The 17,901-nt window shown below is 40.5% G+C and overlaps 1 protein-coding gene and 1 long non-coding RNA gene across 2 annotated transcripts in view; both read right to left on the bottom strand.

The window, feature by feature from the left end:
- Positions 1 to 16,413, bottom strand: part of LOC119411463 (amyloid protein-binding protein 2) — a gene marked incomplete at its 5' end in the record, with an annotated part of 51,039 nt that extends 34,626 nt beyond the window's left edge. Inside the window, 5 exon segments of the mRNA XM_037678416.1 lie at positions 6,810 to 7,000; positions 7,180 to 7,265; positions 15,942 to 16,066; positions 16,154 to 16,259; positions 16,346 to 16,413. Coding sequence (XP_037534344.1) covers positions 6,810 to 7,000; positions 7,180 to 7,265; positions 15,942 to 16,066; positions 16,154 to 16,259; positions 16,346 to 16,413 — 576 coding nt within the window.
- On the bottom strand, positions 14,571 to 15,127 carry LOC119411464. The gene is made up of 3 exons (XR_005186888.1): positions 14,968 to 15,127; positions 14,727 to 14,871; positions 14,571 to 14,646 (listed from the first exon to the last, which is right to left on the bottom strand). It is a non-coding gene; the product is annotated as an uncharacterized LOC119411464 (long non-coding RNA).
- Positions 16,414 to 17,901: the final 1,488 nt, after the last annotated feature.

Genomic DNA, 17,901 nt, shown 5'->3' with positions numbered 1-17,901 from the left:
CCCCCCCCCAAGAACTCTCTGTGCAGGCTTATCAGAACTGCTGGCTGGAAACAACATCTTCAGAAACTGTGGCTGATCTGAAAAAAAAAAAGCTCACGGACAAATCTCAACACCTCGATGTCAAATGCAAATGTAATCATGTTTTAATTGCGCTGCTGGTAGAGTTTTTTGAAGTCTCAAATCGTGTCCTGATAGACAAGATGTGAAAGATCTTTTTTTGTAATACCACCGTCTACCCTCATGTTTCTCCCCTTTTTCATATCTAAGATTATTGTCTGATAAGGATAAAATGGCCGCGCTCTCCTGTAGTTGCAGCTTCGTGCACTCCGCCCATCTTTCGGACGACTGTACGTACATATTCGCGTTGTACCTCGGTGCAATTCCAATAAAGTTTATTCTGATTCTGATGTGGTCCTATTGGCTTCATCAGATCGTGATCTACAGTTTTCGCTGGAGCGGTTCACAGCAGAGTGTGACGCGGCTGGGATGAAGATCAGTTCCTCCAAATCCGAGGCCATGGTCTTGAGCCGGAAAAGGGTAGAGTGCCCTCTCCGGGTCAGGGAGGAGGTCACAAATGAGGGAAAAATGGAGCGTGAGATCGATAGTCGGATAGGTGCAGCGTCTGCAGTGAAGCGGGCGTCTGTCGTGGTGAAGAGAGAGCTGAGTCAAAAGGCAAAGCTCTCAATTTACCGGTTGATCTACGTTCCTACCCTCACCTCTGGTCACGAGCTTTGGGTTGTGACCGAAAGAACGAGATCTCGGATACAAGCGGCCGAAATGAGTTTTCTCCGCAGGGTGTCTGGGCTCTCCCTTAGAGACAGGGTGAGAAGCTCAATCATCCGGGAGGGACTCGGAGTAGAGCCGCTGCTTCTCCACGTCGAGACAAGCCAGTTGATGTGACTCGGGCATCTGGTTAGGATGCCTCCTGGACGCCTCCCTGGTGAGGTGTTCCGGACACGTCCCACCGGGAGGAGACCCAGAGGAAGACCCAGGACACGCTGGAGGGACTATGTTTCTCGTTTGGACTGGGAACGCCTCGGGATTCCCCCGGAGGAGCTGGACCAAGTGGCTGGGGAGAGGGAAGTCTGGGCCTCACTACTTAGGCTGCTACCCCCACAACCCGACCCCAGATAAGCGGAAGAGAATGCATGGATGGATGGATATCAAAACATTCAGCTCTTTCAGGAGAATCCTAGTATGACTTTTGATACTGGTGCAACTTTAGCTTTTTCAAATGTTTAGCCTTTTCTGCCATTTTGTTCTCATAGAAAATGAGTTGAGCTCATGTTACATCCTTCAAATCTTCAGATCTGTTTACCACTGCTCCTTTCACTTTTTGATCTGCTTCAGCTTTTTTCTGCAAATTTAAACTTTTTAGCAGTTTTTTTCAGCAGTTTTGTGTTCCTTTCAGATTATTTCTGCTAACTACAACATTTTTGTGCTTCTTCTAACTTTATTCTGCTAATTTCAGCTTGTTATGCTCCTTTCAGCTTATTTTTGCAAGCTTAAGCTTTTTCTACTATTTTGGCTACTAATTAGCTGTTTCATACTAATTTTAGCTTTTTCAGCTAATTCCACATTTTTGCAATAATTTCAACTTTTTTCAGTCTAATTCAACAAAAATGTGCTCTCTCCACTTCCTTCTGGTAATTTAAGCTGCTTTTTTAGCTACTCTTCGGCTGTTTTTTGTTTGTGGTAATTTCAGCTTTTTTCAAATAAATTCCACCTTTTAATGCTCACTTCTGCTTCTTTCAACCTAATTTGGCAAATGTGTTTCAGCTTTCCTCTGCTAATTGAAGCTTGTTCTATCTTTTCAGCTACCTTTAGCATTTTTAGCTAATTTCAATCGTTTTCAGAAAAATTCAAGTTTTTCATGGTAATTTCTACTACTTTCTCCCTAATAAACTTCTTTATGCTAATTTTAGCTTGTTATGCTCCTTTCCGATTTTTTCTGTGAGTTTCAGCTTTTTCTACTACTTTTTAGCTCACTGATGTTAATTTTAGCTTTTTCAGCTAATTTCACATTTTTAGCTCGTCATTTTCATATCTCATTTTCTTTCCACTTCCATCTAGTAGTTTAAACTTCTTTCTGCATTTTCAGCAACCTTTCAGCTATTGTTTGGTAATTTCAGCTGTTTTAGCCAATTTCCTCATTTTTGTGCTCATTTCTGCTTATTTAAACCAAATTCAGCAAATATGTGTCCTTTTGCTTTCTTTTTTCATTCAATCTTTATTTCTACGGGTTAGTCTCATTGAGCCTTAAAGACTCATTTACAAGAGAGACTTGTTTTTGACAAAGAACACAGATGAGCTACAGACAACAACAAACATTCATATGAAAGCGTAGAAAATGAAAAGTAAAAAAGAGGTGATATAAAACAAAATTAAAAAAAACATGTTGCAGAATAAAATGGTGTAAGATATTAAAAACAGGAACATGTCTGCGTTGGGTTTTGCATCGAACTTAACACAAGTTTAAAATCCCTTAGAAGTCGAAGTCTTCTGCTAATTAAGGCTTATTCTTCAATTTCAGCATGTTTTCAGCAAGTTCTTCTGCATTAAGCATTCACACTGCATTTTTTCAGGAAATGCAATTTCTCAAGTTGTAATTATTTTTTAAAATTCCAATTAAAAAGGGAAACTATTTTAAATGTAAATAAAAACAAAATGCAATGATTTTTAAAATCATTCAACCCATATTTTATTCACAGTGGGACGTAGAAAACTGATCAAAAGTTGATCCTAAAAATTGAACCATCCATCCCTGATCTTTAACCCGCTTCTCCTTTTCAGGTCACGGGGGTCACTGGTGCCCATGTCCTGCCATCACTGTGTGAGAGGCAGGGGACACCCTGGACAGGTCTCCAGTCCATCACGGGGACACATAGAGACAAACGAGACAAACCACCATTCACTTTCTCTCTCTCACCTAGAGACAATTTAGAGTTACCAATCAAACCAACATGTAGGGCTGGGCAATATGGACCAAAATTAATATCTCTATACTTTTACAAAAATCGCGATATACGATGTATATCTCAATATTTTTTCTTTCCATAAAGTAATAACAAAAATATATTCGAGTCAGAGTTTTGTCCCAATTGTCACACAGGCACATTTATTAACAAACAGCTGTAACTGTACAAAATAGATGTCTAAAAAAATAAATTATTTAAATATATTCAATTGTTTATTTTTTAGACATCTATTTACATATATTAAATAATAATCCTCTTCAGCTGGGGGCAGCTGTTGTTGAGAGGCTACAGCAGTCGTCCTCCAACGAGAGAGTTGGGGGTTCGATTCCACCAGTAGTCACATGCTGAAGTGTCCCTGGGCAAGACACTGAACCCCTCATTGCCTCTGGTATGTGTCCCATCGGTGTCTGAATGTGATCTAAAGTGCTGATTATTCTTTGTAGAGATCTAGCAGAGAGCTGTTTGAGTGGGTAAATGAGGGCACAAGTTTTGTAGTGAAGAGCTTTGGTGTCTTGATAAGATAGAAAGGCTCTATAAGCACAGCCCATTCAGCTGCGCCGCCTTCACGGTAGTAAGCGTGTGAACTGTGGCAAAGTGAGCCTCCACTTGGAACCTTGAAGCTGCAGGTCCGACAGCCGTCTTGTTAGCTGCTAAGGACCGTATGTTTAGCAATATGATAAACTGCTGATTTATTAATCAGAATCAGTTTATTATCACCATGTCAATGAATGAGGTTCACAAACTAGGAATTTGCTTCGACATAAGGTGCGAATAGTAATAAAGTAAAATAAAGTAAAAATAAAGTAAAAATGAAGTAAAAATGAGAACATTACATAAAACATAAGACCTGTGTACACCCACAAATAAAGTAAAATTAAAACCATAACATAACCATATGTACACCCAAACAATAGTAAACAATAAAAAGCTTAGAGAACAGTACAGATGGAGTATTCAGTTATAATACAGATGTAATGTGACCAAAGCAAAAATTATGAGGTAACATTATGAGTGTTCAGGAGTCCAACAGCAGAGGGGAAGAAACTGTTCTTATGGCGGGAGGTTCTGGTCCGAATGGACCGAAGCCTCCTGCCTGAGGGGAGTGGTTCAAACAGTCCGTGTGCAGGGTGAGCAGGGTCAGCTGTGATCCGACCTGCTCGCCTCACAGTCCTGGAGACGTACAGGTCGTGGAGGGATGGAAGGCTGCAGCCGATCACCTTCTCAGCTGAGCGCACAACGCGCTGCAGTCTGAGTCTGTCCCTGGCAGTGGCCCCGGCGTACCACACCGTGATGGAGGAGCTGAGGATGGACTCCATGATGGCCGTGTAGAACTGCACCATCAGCTTGGCCTTCTTCAGCTGTCACAGGAAGTACAGTCTCTGCTGGGCCTTCTTGATGAGGGAGCTGATGGTCGGCTCCCACTTGAGGTCCTGGGTGATGGTGGTGCCGAGGAACCGATAAGAATTTGCAGTGGTGATGGGGGTATCATTACAGGTGATGGGGGGCAGAGGGGCTGTGGCTTTCCTGAAATCCACAATCATCTCCACTGTCTTCTGGGCATTGAGTTCCAGGTTGTTGCTGCTGCACCAGGTCACCAGCCGGTCCACCTCCCTCCTGTATGCAGACTCATCACCGTCCGAGATGAGCCCGATGAGGGTGGTGTCATCTGCAAACTTAATAAGTTTCACAGAGTCATGGCTGGAGGTGCAGCAGTTGAAGTACAGGGAGAAAAGCAGGGGGGAAAGCACACAGCCCTGTGGAGATCCTGTGCTTATAGTCTGAGTGTCCGAGACAGCTCTCCCCAGCCGCACGCACTGACTCCGGTCTGTCAGGAAGTCTGTGATCCACCTGCAGGTGGAGTCAGGTACATGGAGCAGGGAGAGCTTGTCTTGGAGCAGAGCAGGGAGGATGGTGTTAAATGCAGAGCTGAAGTCCACGAACAGGATCCTGTCGTAGGTTCCTGGGGAGTCCAGGTGCTGCAGGATGAAGTGAAGAGCCAGGTTTATTGTATCATCTACAGACCTGTTGGCCCTGTAGGGGAACTGCAGGGGGTCCAGGAGGGGGTTGGTGATGGACTTGAGGTGAGATGAAACCAAGCGTTCAAAGGTTTTCATGACTACAGACGTGAGAGCTACAGGTCTGTAGTCATTTGGTCATGTGACACGTGGCTTCTTGGGGACAGGGACGATGATGGAGGACTTGAAACAGGCTGGGACGTGGCAAGACTCCAGTGAAGAGTTGAAGACCCCTGTGAAGACCGAAGCCAACTCTCCAGCACAATGTCTCAGCGTGGAGGGTGACACAAGATCTGGGCCTGCAGCCTTATGTGTGTTCAGCCTTTTAAAAAGCCTCCTTACTTCATCCTCTTGTACAGAGAATGTCGCGCTTCCTCTCTGTGTTCCTGTAAAAAGCACAGCACGGCTAAATGAGCTCTGAACCGTGGTGTGTTTCAGGGAAGGAGACAGGTCTGTCGGAGCTGGTAGCTTCGCACACGCTCAGCTTCTGTGTTTACTGCTGCTAAAAGTCTCCTCTCCTGCCCGCCCACCTCCTGGAGAAGCAGGAAGGGGAGGGGGAGCGTGGCTGAGGGCTGTGTGTTCGAGGAGGTAGAAGGAGGGGGGCGACTGGGAGAAAGAAGATGGCAGGAGTTCCAAGTATAAAACTATATCATTTAGTATGGAGATACATCAACTTATATCGCAAAAAATAATTTTATCTCGATATTTAAAATATATCGAGATATCGCTCAGCCCTACTAACATGCATGTTTTGGTCTGTGGGAGGAAACTGGGAGTACTCAGAGAAAACCCACACAGCAGAGAGAACATGCAAACTTCATCCAGAAAGCCCCCCCCCAGCCTCGTCTGACCCTAGAGCAGTTTTCCCACTCTGCCAAAAGTCCACTGTACAGGGCCCTGGGCCCGAGGAAAACAGCAGTGTTTCTGGATAGTGTTTGCATATGGCTTCCTATTTACCAGTACATAATAGAGCTTTAAGCAACATCTGTGGATGGCACAGTGAACTAAGACTAAGTGTTTGAGTCCATGCAGTGATGTCCAGAACAGAATCAGACTCGTTTATAATGTGTCCCCTGAGGTCTCAAAGATCTCGACCATCCAAGCCTTGTCCTTAGAGCGCAAAGATTTCTACATATTGTTCAAACCTTTCAATGACATTATGAAATGTAGATGATGGGCTATATAATGTCTTCACAAATTAATTTTTTTTTGATTATTCTGAAATTAGTTGAAGAGGATTAGGGCCACGGTACAATAAATATTTTCCCTTAATTCAAGTAAAGTCAGAATTCTGAGATTAAAGTCAGAATTCATCTATTTAATTCTGACTTTTATCTCAAAATTAAAGAAAAAATAATATTTGCACTGTGGCCCTAACCCTCTTCTGTAATTATGTTTGCCAATTTTTGGTAGACTGGTGAACCTCTACCCATCTTTACTTTTGATAGATTCAGTCTATATAACATGCTTTTTTATACCCAATCCTCTAACTGACCTGTTGCCAATTAACATAATTGTAAAAATATCCTCCAGCTGTTTCTTATTTGTAAAACTTTGCTGAAATGGACTGCTGCAAATTCAATTTAAATCAAATTCAAAATGACTTAATTTTCCCCCCAAATGGTGCAATGTCTTGGTTTAAACATTTGATGTTTATTGTTGTTCAAATATGGGCTTATAAAATGTTCACTTCATTCCATTCTGCTTTTACCTTTATATATATTGTACATTAAACCAGAAATCATCAGCATCTAATACTGGTTTACTTTCTTCCAAAAATGTAGTGGAAAAAATGAAAGAAACCCTTGAAACAAACCTTAAACTTCCTCATGGACTGGTAGAGTCTTCCCAGGTTGCCATAGTGTTTGGCTGTTTGTACATTGAACTCTCCAAAAGCCTTCTTGGCCAGCTGCAGTGAAGAGAGGTGCAGGTCATGAGCTTCCTGCAGGAGGCGCTCTTCTGTCTCTTTATTGTGGCAGTCGATGGCTATTTCCTCCAGGATCAGAGCTGACAGAACCCAAGAAAGAACATGGATTTAAAGTTAGAGCTGCGCTTGTTTTAAACGCTACTTCTATAATGCCCTTTTGGATCATTCTTCTGTTGTGGACTGAATGTTTTGAGACATTTTGTAACATGACCTTCACAGAATGGGCAGCAGACCAGCAAACTCATAAACCATCTCTTACCTTTAACTCTCTTGGAGGAAGCCAGGAGAAGATGGTCCTCTGGCAAAATGTGAGTAATGATGTCGATGGCACGTTCTGCATGGAATCTGGGCAACAAACAAGTCATGCAACTTAGACTCGGCTAGAAATTCAAATAAATCCAAGACACACCTATCCAAGAATATCAAATGTTTAGTTTTTTTAAGCTATTTCAAACTTGAACAAATCAAAATCAATCAGCAAGATAGAGGTGTAGATGAACATATGCTGTGATATATTCATAGATTAAACGGATTATTTCATTTTTCTGGACTGGATAATATCGTGCATTGAATAATTAAAAATGTAACGTGAGACGTTAATTATCTTTGACCCATCAAAATGAACGTGGTCATTTATTTTCAGAATCAAAATTTTAACATCATACATTTACATTAATTGGCAAATTGAAAAATAACAACATGGCTAATTTAGCAAGTTTTACAAGGAGTAAACAATACGGCGATTGTTTTCTCACTTCCAGCAGTACAACAGACATTAACCATACGGCGATGGTTGAAAAACTTCACAACAGACATTTCTAAAAATATCTGGATTAATTTGCTAGCAGATAGAAGAGTTTAAAGATTGAAGTTTAGAGGGAGGGAGATGGTGTGTGTGTGTGTGTGTGTGTGTGAGTGAAAAGTGTTGAACAGAACGGCACCCTCCATTCGACCCAGCTTTCCTCGGTACGCTCGGTAGTGAACTCGACTCATTACCTCTCTGACGATGAATCAGTGGAAGCGGAGCTCCAGTTAAGCTACCGGTCCAGCGTCTCCGTAGGATGGCAGAGAACCGTCCGGAGTGGTGGCGGGACTTCATCAACATCAGTTCACCTCACGGTGGACTCACATGAGTGGAGTCCTTCAGAAGTTCCACTCAGAGGTGGAAGATGTCATAATCCCAAAAGACTCGGAAGAGTTCTGGATTATGCTGGACTTCTGTTCTCCCAAACGACTGGAGCTGCAAACTCTCCACCCGACTCCAACTGGGTTGAACTAGGAAGTACCGACATTTAAAGAGCTCTATTTCCGGTTCACTTGGGAGTTTCTGATTGGTCGATGGACCAAAACAGAGGTGTGTTTTGTGATGTAAGGTGTTATGAAAAGTCAAGGAAAAAGATTAAGATTGTTTAAGAACAGACAAAAGATATTATGAAGAACTCAGACTTCGTGGAGTCAATTTTCTAGTATCTTCCTGTAAAAGTTAAACATGACATTTCTTTTTCAGTAAACTTGCAGTTGACCGAAACTTGAACTTTGACCAACTTACACAACTTGCTCATTTCAAACAGACGATCAAGAAATTGAATCATTACTCTGTAACATATTCCAACTTGATTTCCACTTTGAATGAGGATTAAAAATCGTTATTACCGTTTCACAGTTGATTTAAAAATGAGTAGTTCACTTCAACATTTAAACATTGTTTGAACTAACACAATTTGATTATCAAACATTTGTAAAATAGTAATGATAATCGAAAGTAGTCTTCTTTCACTTGATTAATTCAAGAAAGAAAGTCTCAGGATGGGTAAACCTGTATTTCTGGATTCAAATCAATGAAATGACAGTTTCTGTCCCATAAGGTCCTTAAGGTCAAGATTTGACCTCAGGCCTAGTTCACTACAGAGGTCACAGTAATGGCCAGAACTGAGAAGAGGATGACAAAACTGCAATATCTCTCCTTGCAGCCTCTGGATTGTTCTAAAGCCAAATCTCTCAAAAATACTGTAACAGTATTTTTTTTTTTTACTTATTGTCTACTTCTTTGAACACCACTTTGGGGGGATGTGGTAGCTTAGTGATCAGTGCTATAATCTTGAAACCCTGAGGTTGCGGGTTCTAGCCCAGATTGCATCAGGAAGGGCATTCAGGGTAAAACAAAAGCCTTAATCTGGTGACTACGGATGAGAAAAGAAGCTGAAAGAAACTACCTGTACTAGTTGCAAACCACTAAAACTAAACATGGTTGAAGTTATAAAAAATAAAAATAAAATTAAATATATATATATATATATATATATATATATATATATATATATATAGGGCTGGACAATACAGCCAAAACTTTTATCACGATATATCTCTTAATTTCGGTCGATAACGATATAATGCGATATCGATATAAACAATATAAAAGCCTCAGAAAAACTACAAAACTATACAAAGAAATTAATGTTCACCTTTTATTTGTATTTAGCCTTCAAAAAAATTAAATCACTGTCAAACATAAAATTCTCAACTTCGTCAATATTAATAGTTTTGACTTTAAACAACAACTTTAAAATTGACAGCATTGAAATTCGTTGTTAATGAAATAAACTTTTTGGGTGTCGTTATTGATGAGAAGCTGACGTGGAAATCTCATGTAAAATACTTAGGAATAAAAATAATCAGTTGCATTACTGTATAAAGTAAAAGAGTTTTTGAATGACAAAGCTTTGTGTATATTGTATAATGTAATGATTGTTCCATATTGAATATATTGTAATGAAGTTTGGGGAAAAGCATGCAAAACAATTACAAACCCTATTTTTATTTTACAACAAAGAGCTATAAGAATTATTAGCATTATGAAGTGCTATGGGCACCCAACAAATATATTATTTCATCAATTGAAATTATTAAAATGTTATGATTTGGTTGAATATAGTATTTTACAAGTCATGTATAAAGCTCATAAAAAATATTAGCCCCAAATATTCAATTAAAATTAGTAAAAAATAAATATAAAAAAAGGAGAGTCAATATAACTTAAGGGAATGTAAATGTTGGTAAAACCTCCATTTAGAACTAGTGTGAAGGAGCTGTGTTGTAGTTCAGGGAACAGGATTATGAATTGTCTTGATATCACCATAAACATTTCTAAAACAATTTATATGTTTAAAAAGATGTTAAAGTTGTTAGGAAAGTATAGTACCACGTGAAGGATACCTGAAGTTTTGTTGTTTTCAGTTTGGAGATCGTTCAAGTCAAGGTTGTTGTTTGTTTCTAGTTATTTTGTATTTTTTTAAATTAGAGGCAGATAAGAATTATTTTCATCTTTCTTCAATCTTTTCATTCAATGATTTTTTTCTTTCTGATGAATTTCTTTTATTTTAAATGAATGAATTAATGATAAAAACAAACAACAAACATAACATGCAGCACTGGGGGTGTTTCAGGGACACATTGGCTCAAACTTTTATTGTGCTTCATCTTGTGACTCATCATCTTCTGTCAAGTGGAACAAATTAAATGTTCCAACTGCTAGTTAGAACGACACTCCGTCACATTTTGCAGCACACTGACTGAAACCTGCAGTTTACTGAATCTTAAAAGCCGAACCACTTTCAAACCAGCAAATTAGTCATTTCTCTCTTATCGGTGATGTCATCTGCTTCTCTTCGCTTGTGAAAGTTGTTCAGTCACATTCTGACGATCATGGGCACTCATTTTGAAGTGAAAACTTAACGCACATTGGAGATTAGCCTAGCTTAGCCTGCTACCACTTAACGCCTTCTGGACTTGAGCTCTGCGTAACATTACGTCACCACGCACACGTAGTTGTGTCGCAGCTTTTTCTGTCCGGGTTGAAACTGAAGTGTCCGCTTCAACCCGAACAGAAAACGCTGTAATCCTATCGAAATATCGAAAATGTGCTTAAAATTCATATCATCGTTATTGAACAAAAGTATATCGCGAGATATATCAATATCGAATTATTGTCCAGCTCTAAGTTGGACCAACAACATTTTGCACAAGGTTGAAAGATCGTATCAGATTTAGAAACTCCTGCACCAAAGGCTTGTCAGGATAGCAAACATGTACATTAAAGTCTCCCAGAATCAAGACCCTGTCATAATTGAGCAGTATTCCAGTCAGAAAGTCAGAAAATTCACTTTCATGAAGTTTTTGTTGTATGAGGGTGGTCTGTAGATCAGGCTGCACAGTGTTGGGTTGGAGCGGCCAAGCTCAAAATACAGCAGTTCAAAACTCTGAAATGCTACAGCCTGTAGCTGTCTGCAGTTCCAGAGCTTTTTAAAAACTGTTAATCCACCACCCCTACCAGAAGTTCTTGGAGCATTAAAATAGGCACAATCCACCGGCAAAAGTTCAGAAAAAACACTTAACTCACCAGGTATGAGCCAGGTCTCTGTAACAAACATGAAGTCCAGTCCATTGGAGCAGAAAAAGTCGTTTTAGGTCAAGGTTTTATTTGCCAGCCACCTCACATTCAGCAGAGCAATCTTTTTAGGACCAGTAGGGGAAGGAAAAGCTGTGCTCCGAGCACAGATCAGTTGTTTCAGATTTTTGGAGTTTGAACCGCGCCTCCATGGACCAGACACGCCTCAGCTGTGCGCGCGCCCACAGCGCGGGCCAGGCTCAACTATGGGGATCAGACAGGACCCAGCAGGATCAGTGACGCACCCGGACAGGCGAATATCCAGCAGATGGTCGGCAGGAGATGATGCAGCAGACAGTCCGGAGTTGGTTAAGTTCCACTGGAGACGACCAAAACCGCCGCGGGCGCTCGCCCGCTGCACGTATCAAGCCTGGCCACCTGAAGCAGGCTGGAGTTGATTGGGTCAGCGAAGCATCCGGATGGACAGTTTAACGTCTGATGCTCAGCAGCAGAGAGCTTGATGCTGGCTTTAATCCTCACGAGACGGCCGGCACGTCTTCCACGGCACCTGGAGCCATGTTTTCAGGCGGGCAGAAATGCTGCTCGCTTCAGGTAAACAGGGACATCAACAAGCAGAGGGGATGGGGGTCCAGAGCCCCGATCAAAGTGGTCAAACAAGGTGGGGTCTGCAGTAGATAACTGTATATTTAAAAGTTGTTGGCGATCATAAACGAGCAGTGAGTTGATGTCACCGAAGAAAAATTACAAAAACAGAAAAAAAAAGATCAAAACAGACAGAGGTGAACGGCAAGCCACCAGCACTGCTGCCATCTTCCCGGAAAAGAGAGCACATTACACCAGTTTTGCCCTCACTGCAGTGGCTACCGGTTCACCTTTGAATCCAGTTCAAAATACTCCAGTATGTCTACAAATCACTGAACAGCTTCGCCCCCCCACCCCACCCCATCTCTCTGATCTGCTACAACCGTATGTCCCACCACGCTCCCTGAGGTCAGCGGACCAGTTGCTCCTCACAGTTCCAGGAACTCGTCTTAAGAGCAGAGGTGACAGGGCCTTCTCTGTAGCAGGACCAAGACTTTGGAACGAGTTACCTCTGCTTGTCAGAAAGGCCCCCTCCCTCTCGGTTTTCAAGTCCCGTTTAAAAACTCACTACTATTCAGTAGCTTTCAACACCAGAGGATCTGTGTTTGATCCTGTATGCTCCACACTGGTTTGTCGTCATTATCTGCATCGTTTTTATGTCTATATTCTGATTTACCTCATTTTGTATTTTGCTTTGTGTGTTACCTGTTGTTCTGTCTGTACAGCACTTTGGTTGGCCTTGTTGCTGTTTTAAGTGCTCTATAAATAAAATGGTATGGTATATATGAGCGAGAGAGAGACAGAAAAAGACAGAGACAGAGATGGATAGATACAGAGAGAGAGGCAGAGAGAGAAATAGAGAGACAGAGACAAAGAGAGAGAGAGAGAAATGGAGAGAGAGAGAGAGACAGAAAGAGACAGAGAGAGAGAGACAGAGAGAGCTGTTGACATACACTCACCTGTCACTTTATTAGGTATACTAGTTCAGTTGTTAACACACAAACATCTAATCAGTCAATCACAACAATTCAAGGCCTTAAGATATGTAAATGTGGAAAAGACGCCTTGCTGAAGTTCAAACAGCATCAGGATTTGGACAAACGGGAATTTAATCGACTTTGAACATGGTGTGATTGTTTGTGTTAGACGGGCTGGTCTATGTATAGGGTTGGGCATAGTTAACTTGAACGATTCCAGTTCCAATTCTTCGTTTCGATTCTGGTTCCTGTCGATTTCCGATTGCGTTTCTTTTTAGAGGCATGGTTTAAAAAAAAGACATGTCAATTCATTTCAGTTTATTTATACTGTATAGCGCCAAGTCACAACAGAAGTCGTCTCAGGGCACTGAACAGAAACATTCATATACAAAAATAGTAGGGGTGCACCGATATATCGGCCAGCCAATTTATCGGCCCTGATTTCCTTAATTTGGGGAGATCGAAAATCGTCCAATACTTGCATGAGAAACCGATTTTATTGGGTTTTTTTTTGTTTGTTTTAACAATTGTCTAACCTTCATTTATATTTCAGAGCACTACCTCATGACCAGTTAAAACAAGTTTGTATTGTTTCTAGGATATTGTTCAAGGGTATGTTTTTCAACAAAATATTAATAGAAAATTGAAGCTGTGTTGTGACCTTATAACCTCTGACAGTATCGCTTATAAAACAAAATCGCTATCGGCAGATCAGACTTTTTAGAAATCGGTGATCGGCCAGAAAACTGCAATCGGTGCGCCCCTAAAAAATAAGTTAACAGAAACTTTCATATACAAATAATAAGTTAACACTATTTATCTGAGGAGCAGACTGTTTTGAATTTAACTTCATCATGTTATAAATGAGCTACAGTAGTTAGCCAGAGTTCTTTCTGGATGAAATAATTTGAACTTCTATTTGAATTTGAATTCTATGAACTTTTGTTAAATTTAGTATGAATTTCTCACAGGGTTATTTTCAACCAGTATATAAATATCAAACTTATGAACTTCAAGATGTTCTGAATTTCTTTTCACAGGGGTACACTTTCACAAGAGTTTTATGTTTGAAAACCTCATGGGAACATTTCCTCATGTCCAGTGTGTGATGCTGCAGCCATGTTACTGAGCTCCCACTGATGGACTAACCTGCTGCAGAATATCAAACTAAGTTATTATTGCCCAGTCCAGATTAGCAGCAGGTACAGTATAAAATCAGAAATGGTTCTTGTTGAGGAAAATGACCAGATCTGCTTCTCAGGCAGAATGTGTGAGCGTTCTGGACAGACAGTGTCTCCTGCAGTGGAGAACATGTCTGAAGGTGCAGAAGAAGCTTGAACACATAAATATGAGAAATCAAGATCTGACAGCAAAGGATAATTCTTGTGTTGGTTCCACCACCAGCAGCAGGTTCTCAGACAGAACGTCTGGTGGAATGTCCTGGTCCATCTGCAGCTCTCTCCACTTGTTTCTTCATGGACATGGAGCTGTGACATTATGTTCTGTGCCTCTTCCTCAGCAAAAAGCTCCTCCAGTGGAGACTTTTTAGACAAGACTGCAGGGAGGTGGCTCCTAAACAAACAACAGGTTCATCAGTATTATCAGTAAAAAGGGATTATTAAAGGCATGATCATTATTAAGATTGAGAATCTATATAATTTCAGCTATCATACACTTACACTCTCCTCCTCATCCTCCACTCCCTCATTCTCAGGCCTTTCCTCAGACTGCATGGTGACCCCATCATCTCCACAGTCTTCCTCTGTTGACCACAAAGAACATTACTAGTATTTAGATTTCAGATTTTAAAGCAGAAAAGGACAGTTGTGAATGACATTTCACCTGGATCTGCTCCCAGACACATCATCCATCTTCTGTTTAAAGCGCAGAGCAGCTCTTCTCCACCTTATACCAAGATGATTCACTTATTTGACAAGTGGTCCATGGTAGGTGGTGTGTACTTGGGTTGATGGTTTTCATCATGTCCCTGCAAAAGTTTTAACATGTAATGTCACGGTTACTGTAACGTTAGCTTAGGATGGACTATTAATTAGCTTAGCTCGATTGTTGCTGCCTAACTAACCTAAATGTTGGTGATTCCACATCTGAAAAGGGATGCAACCTTTTCACAATATGTGCTGTAACCGTTCTGTGGCACTCTTCATTCAATTAGTTGCACCAACGTCTTTTCCTTGGATGCGATGGTGAACGGAGGAGCACATTGAGAAGTCTGGCTAACATTATTAGCCATTTCAAGTCGTTTGTCTAAGAAAAAAATACGAGCTAACGTTAGCATGGTGTTTGCATTTGAGTTGGCCTACCGCTTTAAGTCGAGTATAACTTGTTAGCCGCCTTAATGTTGGTATAAGATGTAGTTTATAGTTTTATTTACCTGATGGAGCTGGAGAAGGAGGCAGCGAAAACAGTCCGGCAGAGCGCTTCAAAGACGGACCACACTTTTACTTCTACGCCCTCCTTTGCACAATATAAAATTATTGCAAATGCTGTACTGAGCTGACTGGTCATTTTATTAAAGTTAAGCCACACTTCCGATCGTGGCCGCTCACTCTCCATGTATGCGAACACTTCCAGTGGATTCTTCTTCATTGGTTTTCAGCGGGCGGCTTCTTCTTCGTTGGTGTTGGGCGGGCAGCTTCTACTTCCAGTTGGCGGACTAGGCATCGAAAGTAGGAATCGAAAATAAATATTTCAAATGATTCCGGGAAAACCGGACAGTTAGTCTCGGTTCCAGTCGATTCTCGATCCTCGATGCCCAACCCTATCTATGTATTGAATAAATTGCTGATCTACTGGGATTAATTTACACACAACCACCTCTTATTCATTTACACAGGTTGCATGGCTAGTTAAACATTTTGTTGTGCAAAGTTACATCTCTGACTCTTGCAAAAAACACATGCTAAAGTGTGTACATTAGAACCAGTAGAAGAGCACTGAGGATGAGTCACTGTCATGCATCATCCAAAAATTAAAAAGAAGAGAAGAAGCTACATCATTACCAAGGCACTGTGAATTTTTAAGATTTATTGTACTCACAGAGCATTGTCAAATTTCCCAGAGCTATACTGGTGGACATACGAGGAGTATGCCAAATCTTCATGAGCAGTGGCAACGTGGATGTTCTTTCCTCCAAACACAGACTGTCGGATGTCCAGGGCCGTCTACATTATGTACAAAACAATTGAATAAGATGTCTAAAGAAATTTACCAAATAGAAAAAGAGTAGGGAATAGTCTTCTTAAGCTTACCTGGTAAATAGCAACTGATTGACATATATTGTCTACATTTAATAAGTAAAAACCATAATCCAGTAGTGTGTCAGAATACTTTGGATGTTTGAGTCCAAAATGTTCTCTGTAAGGAACAAAACAAAGTCACAATGTATAACTACAAGAATGTTTTATTTTGCTGTAGTTGCTTTATGAGACACAGTAGAATACCTTGCTAAAAACACAGCGTGTTTGATCAGCTGCTCTGCTTTTCTGAACTCTCTTTTCACCACACAAGCCTACAGAGAGGAGATAGAATTACATTAAAATTTTTCCTAAAATTTCTATCCATCCATCCATTAGCTTAGTTTGTTTTGAAGTTGGGTCTTGAGGGCAGCAGCTTGAGCAGGGAGGCCCAGACATCTCTTTCCACAGCCACCTCTTCCAGAAGAACCGCAAAGCGTTCCAAGGCCAACCAAGAGACCTACGCCCCTTTTGCACTGCCCCTAATCAGCCCCAACTCTGCTCAGCCCTGCACACCCCTGCTCAGCCTGGCTCAGCTCAGACTGGACTTGCACCTGCACTTTAGGACCGATTCTGGAGGCGTGTCCAGAATCCAAGTCCTGCTAATGAGAGTTCTGCGATGAGTTACTCAAAAGCAGTCTGCTCTTCAGATAAATAATATTAAATTATTATTTTTATATATAAATGTTTCTGTTAACTTATTTTATATATGAATATTTCTGTTCAGTGTCCTGACACGACTTCTGTTGTGACTTGGCACTGTATAAACTGAACTGAATTAAATCTGATGAACCAGATTCTACAAAAAACATTTATATTTAAATCTAAAAAAGTTAAGTCTGGTCCTCTGGACGTTCAAAAACAAACAAAGAAAAAAGTAGAAATGTTTCTTCTTTCATCCGAAGGACTTCTTCAGTCTGAGGAGCTGTATTCAGCTCATAGGTATTTATATAAGACTGAGCTGAATAAGCTCCTCAGACTGAAGAAGTCTTTTGGATGAAAGAAGAAACATTTCTACTTTTTTGTTTGTTTGTTTGTGAATGTCCAGAGGACCAGACTTAACTTTTTTAGATTTTTCTACCTGGATTATTGAGCATGCATCAGGATATCTACATTTAAAATTCTATATTTTTATTCATCATTTGATGTATTTGCTCTCATTGTAGTTTTGTTTCTTGTATACAGATTATTTTTTCTTGTATACAGATAATTTTTAGCTTTGAATTAAAGTTTATCTTTGAGTTAAAGCTTTAATTTAAAGTGTAATCTTGTTTAGTGATTTGTTCGTCTGTGTGTTAGAATAAAGTTGAACCAAAGGCTGTGTCTCTTCTTTAAACATGTTGGAGGGAAATATGAGAGATCCAATATTTTTTTTTTTTTAATAATTTTTCAGTTGAATTAACTTTAATTTATAGATTATTTAATAAAGTCAAAGGGAAAACAGGATTTCACGATAAAGCCGGCAACGTTTATTTATTTTTAATCTTCACTGATAAAAAAAACACCTTATATTTTATACATAAAATGTATATACACCAACAGAGTGGTGTAGTGTATGTGGTCCAGTGCAGCGAGGACTGTCCAGACCTCTACATTGGAGAAACTAAACAGCCTCTTCACAGACGCATGACTCAACACAGGAGATCCACCTCCTCTGGACAAGACTCAGCTGTTCACCTCCATCTCACAGAGAAGGGACACTCTTTGAGGACCAACATGTGCACATTTTGGACCGAGAACACAGATGGTTTGAGAGGGGGGTG

Source organism: Nematolebias whitei, chromosome 6 (assembly GCF_014905685.2).
Source record: "Nematolebias whitei isolate Nwh7 chromosome 6, NemWhi1, whole genome shotgun sequence".
NCBI classification, from domain to species: domain Eukaryota; kingdom Metazoa; phylum Chordata; class Actinopteri; order Cyprinodontiformes; family Rivulidae; genus Nematolebias; species Nematolebias whitei.
The sequence above is the reverse complement of the archived record's forward strand: the minus strand, read 5'-3'. Positions and strand labels throughout refer to the sequence as shown.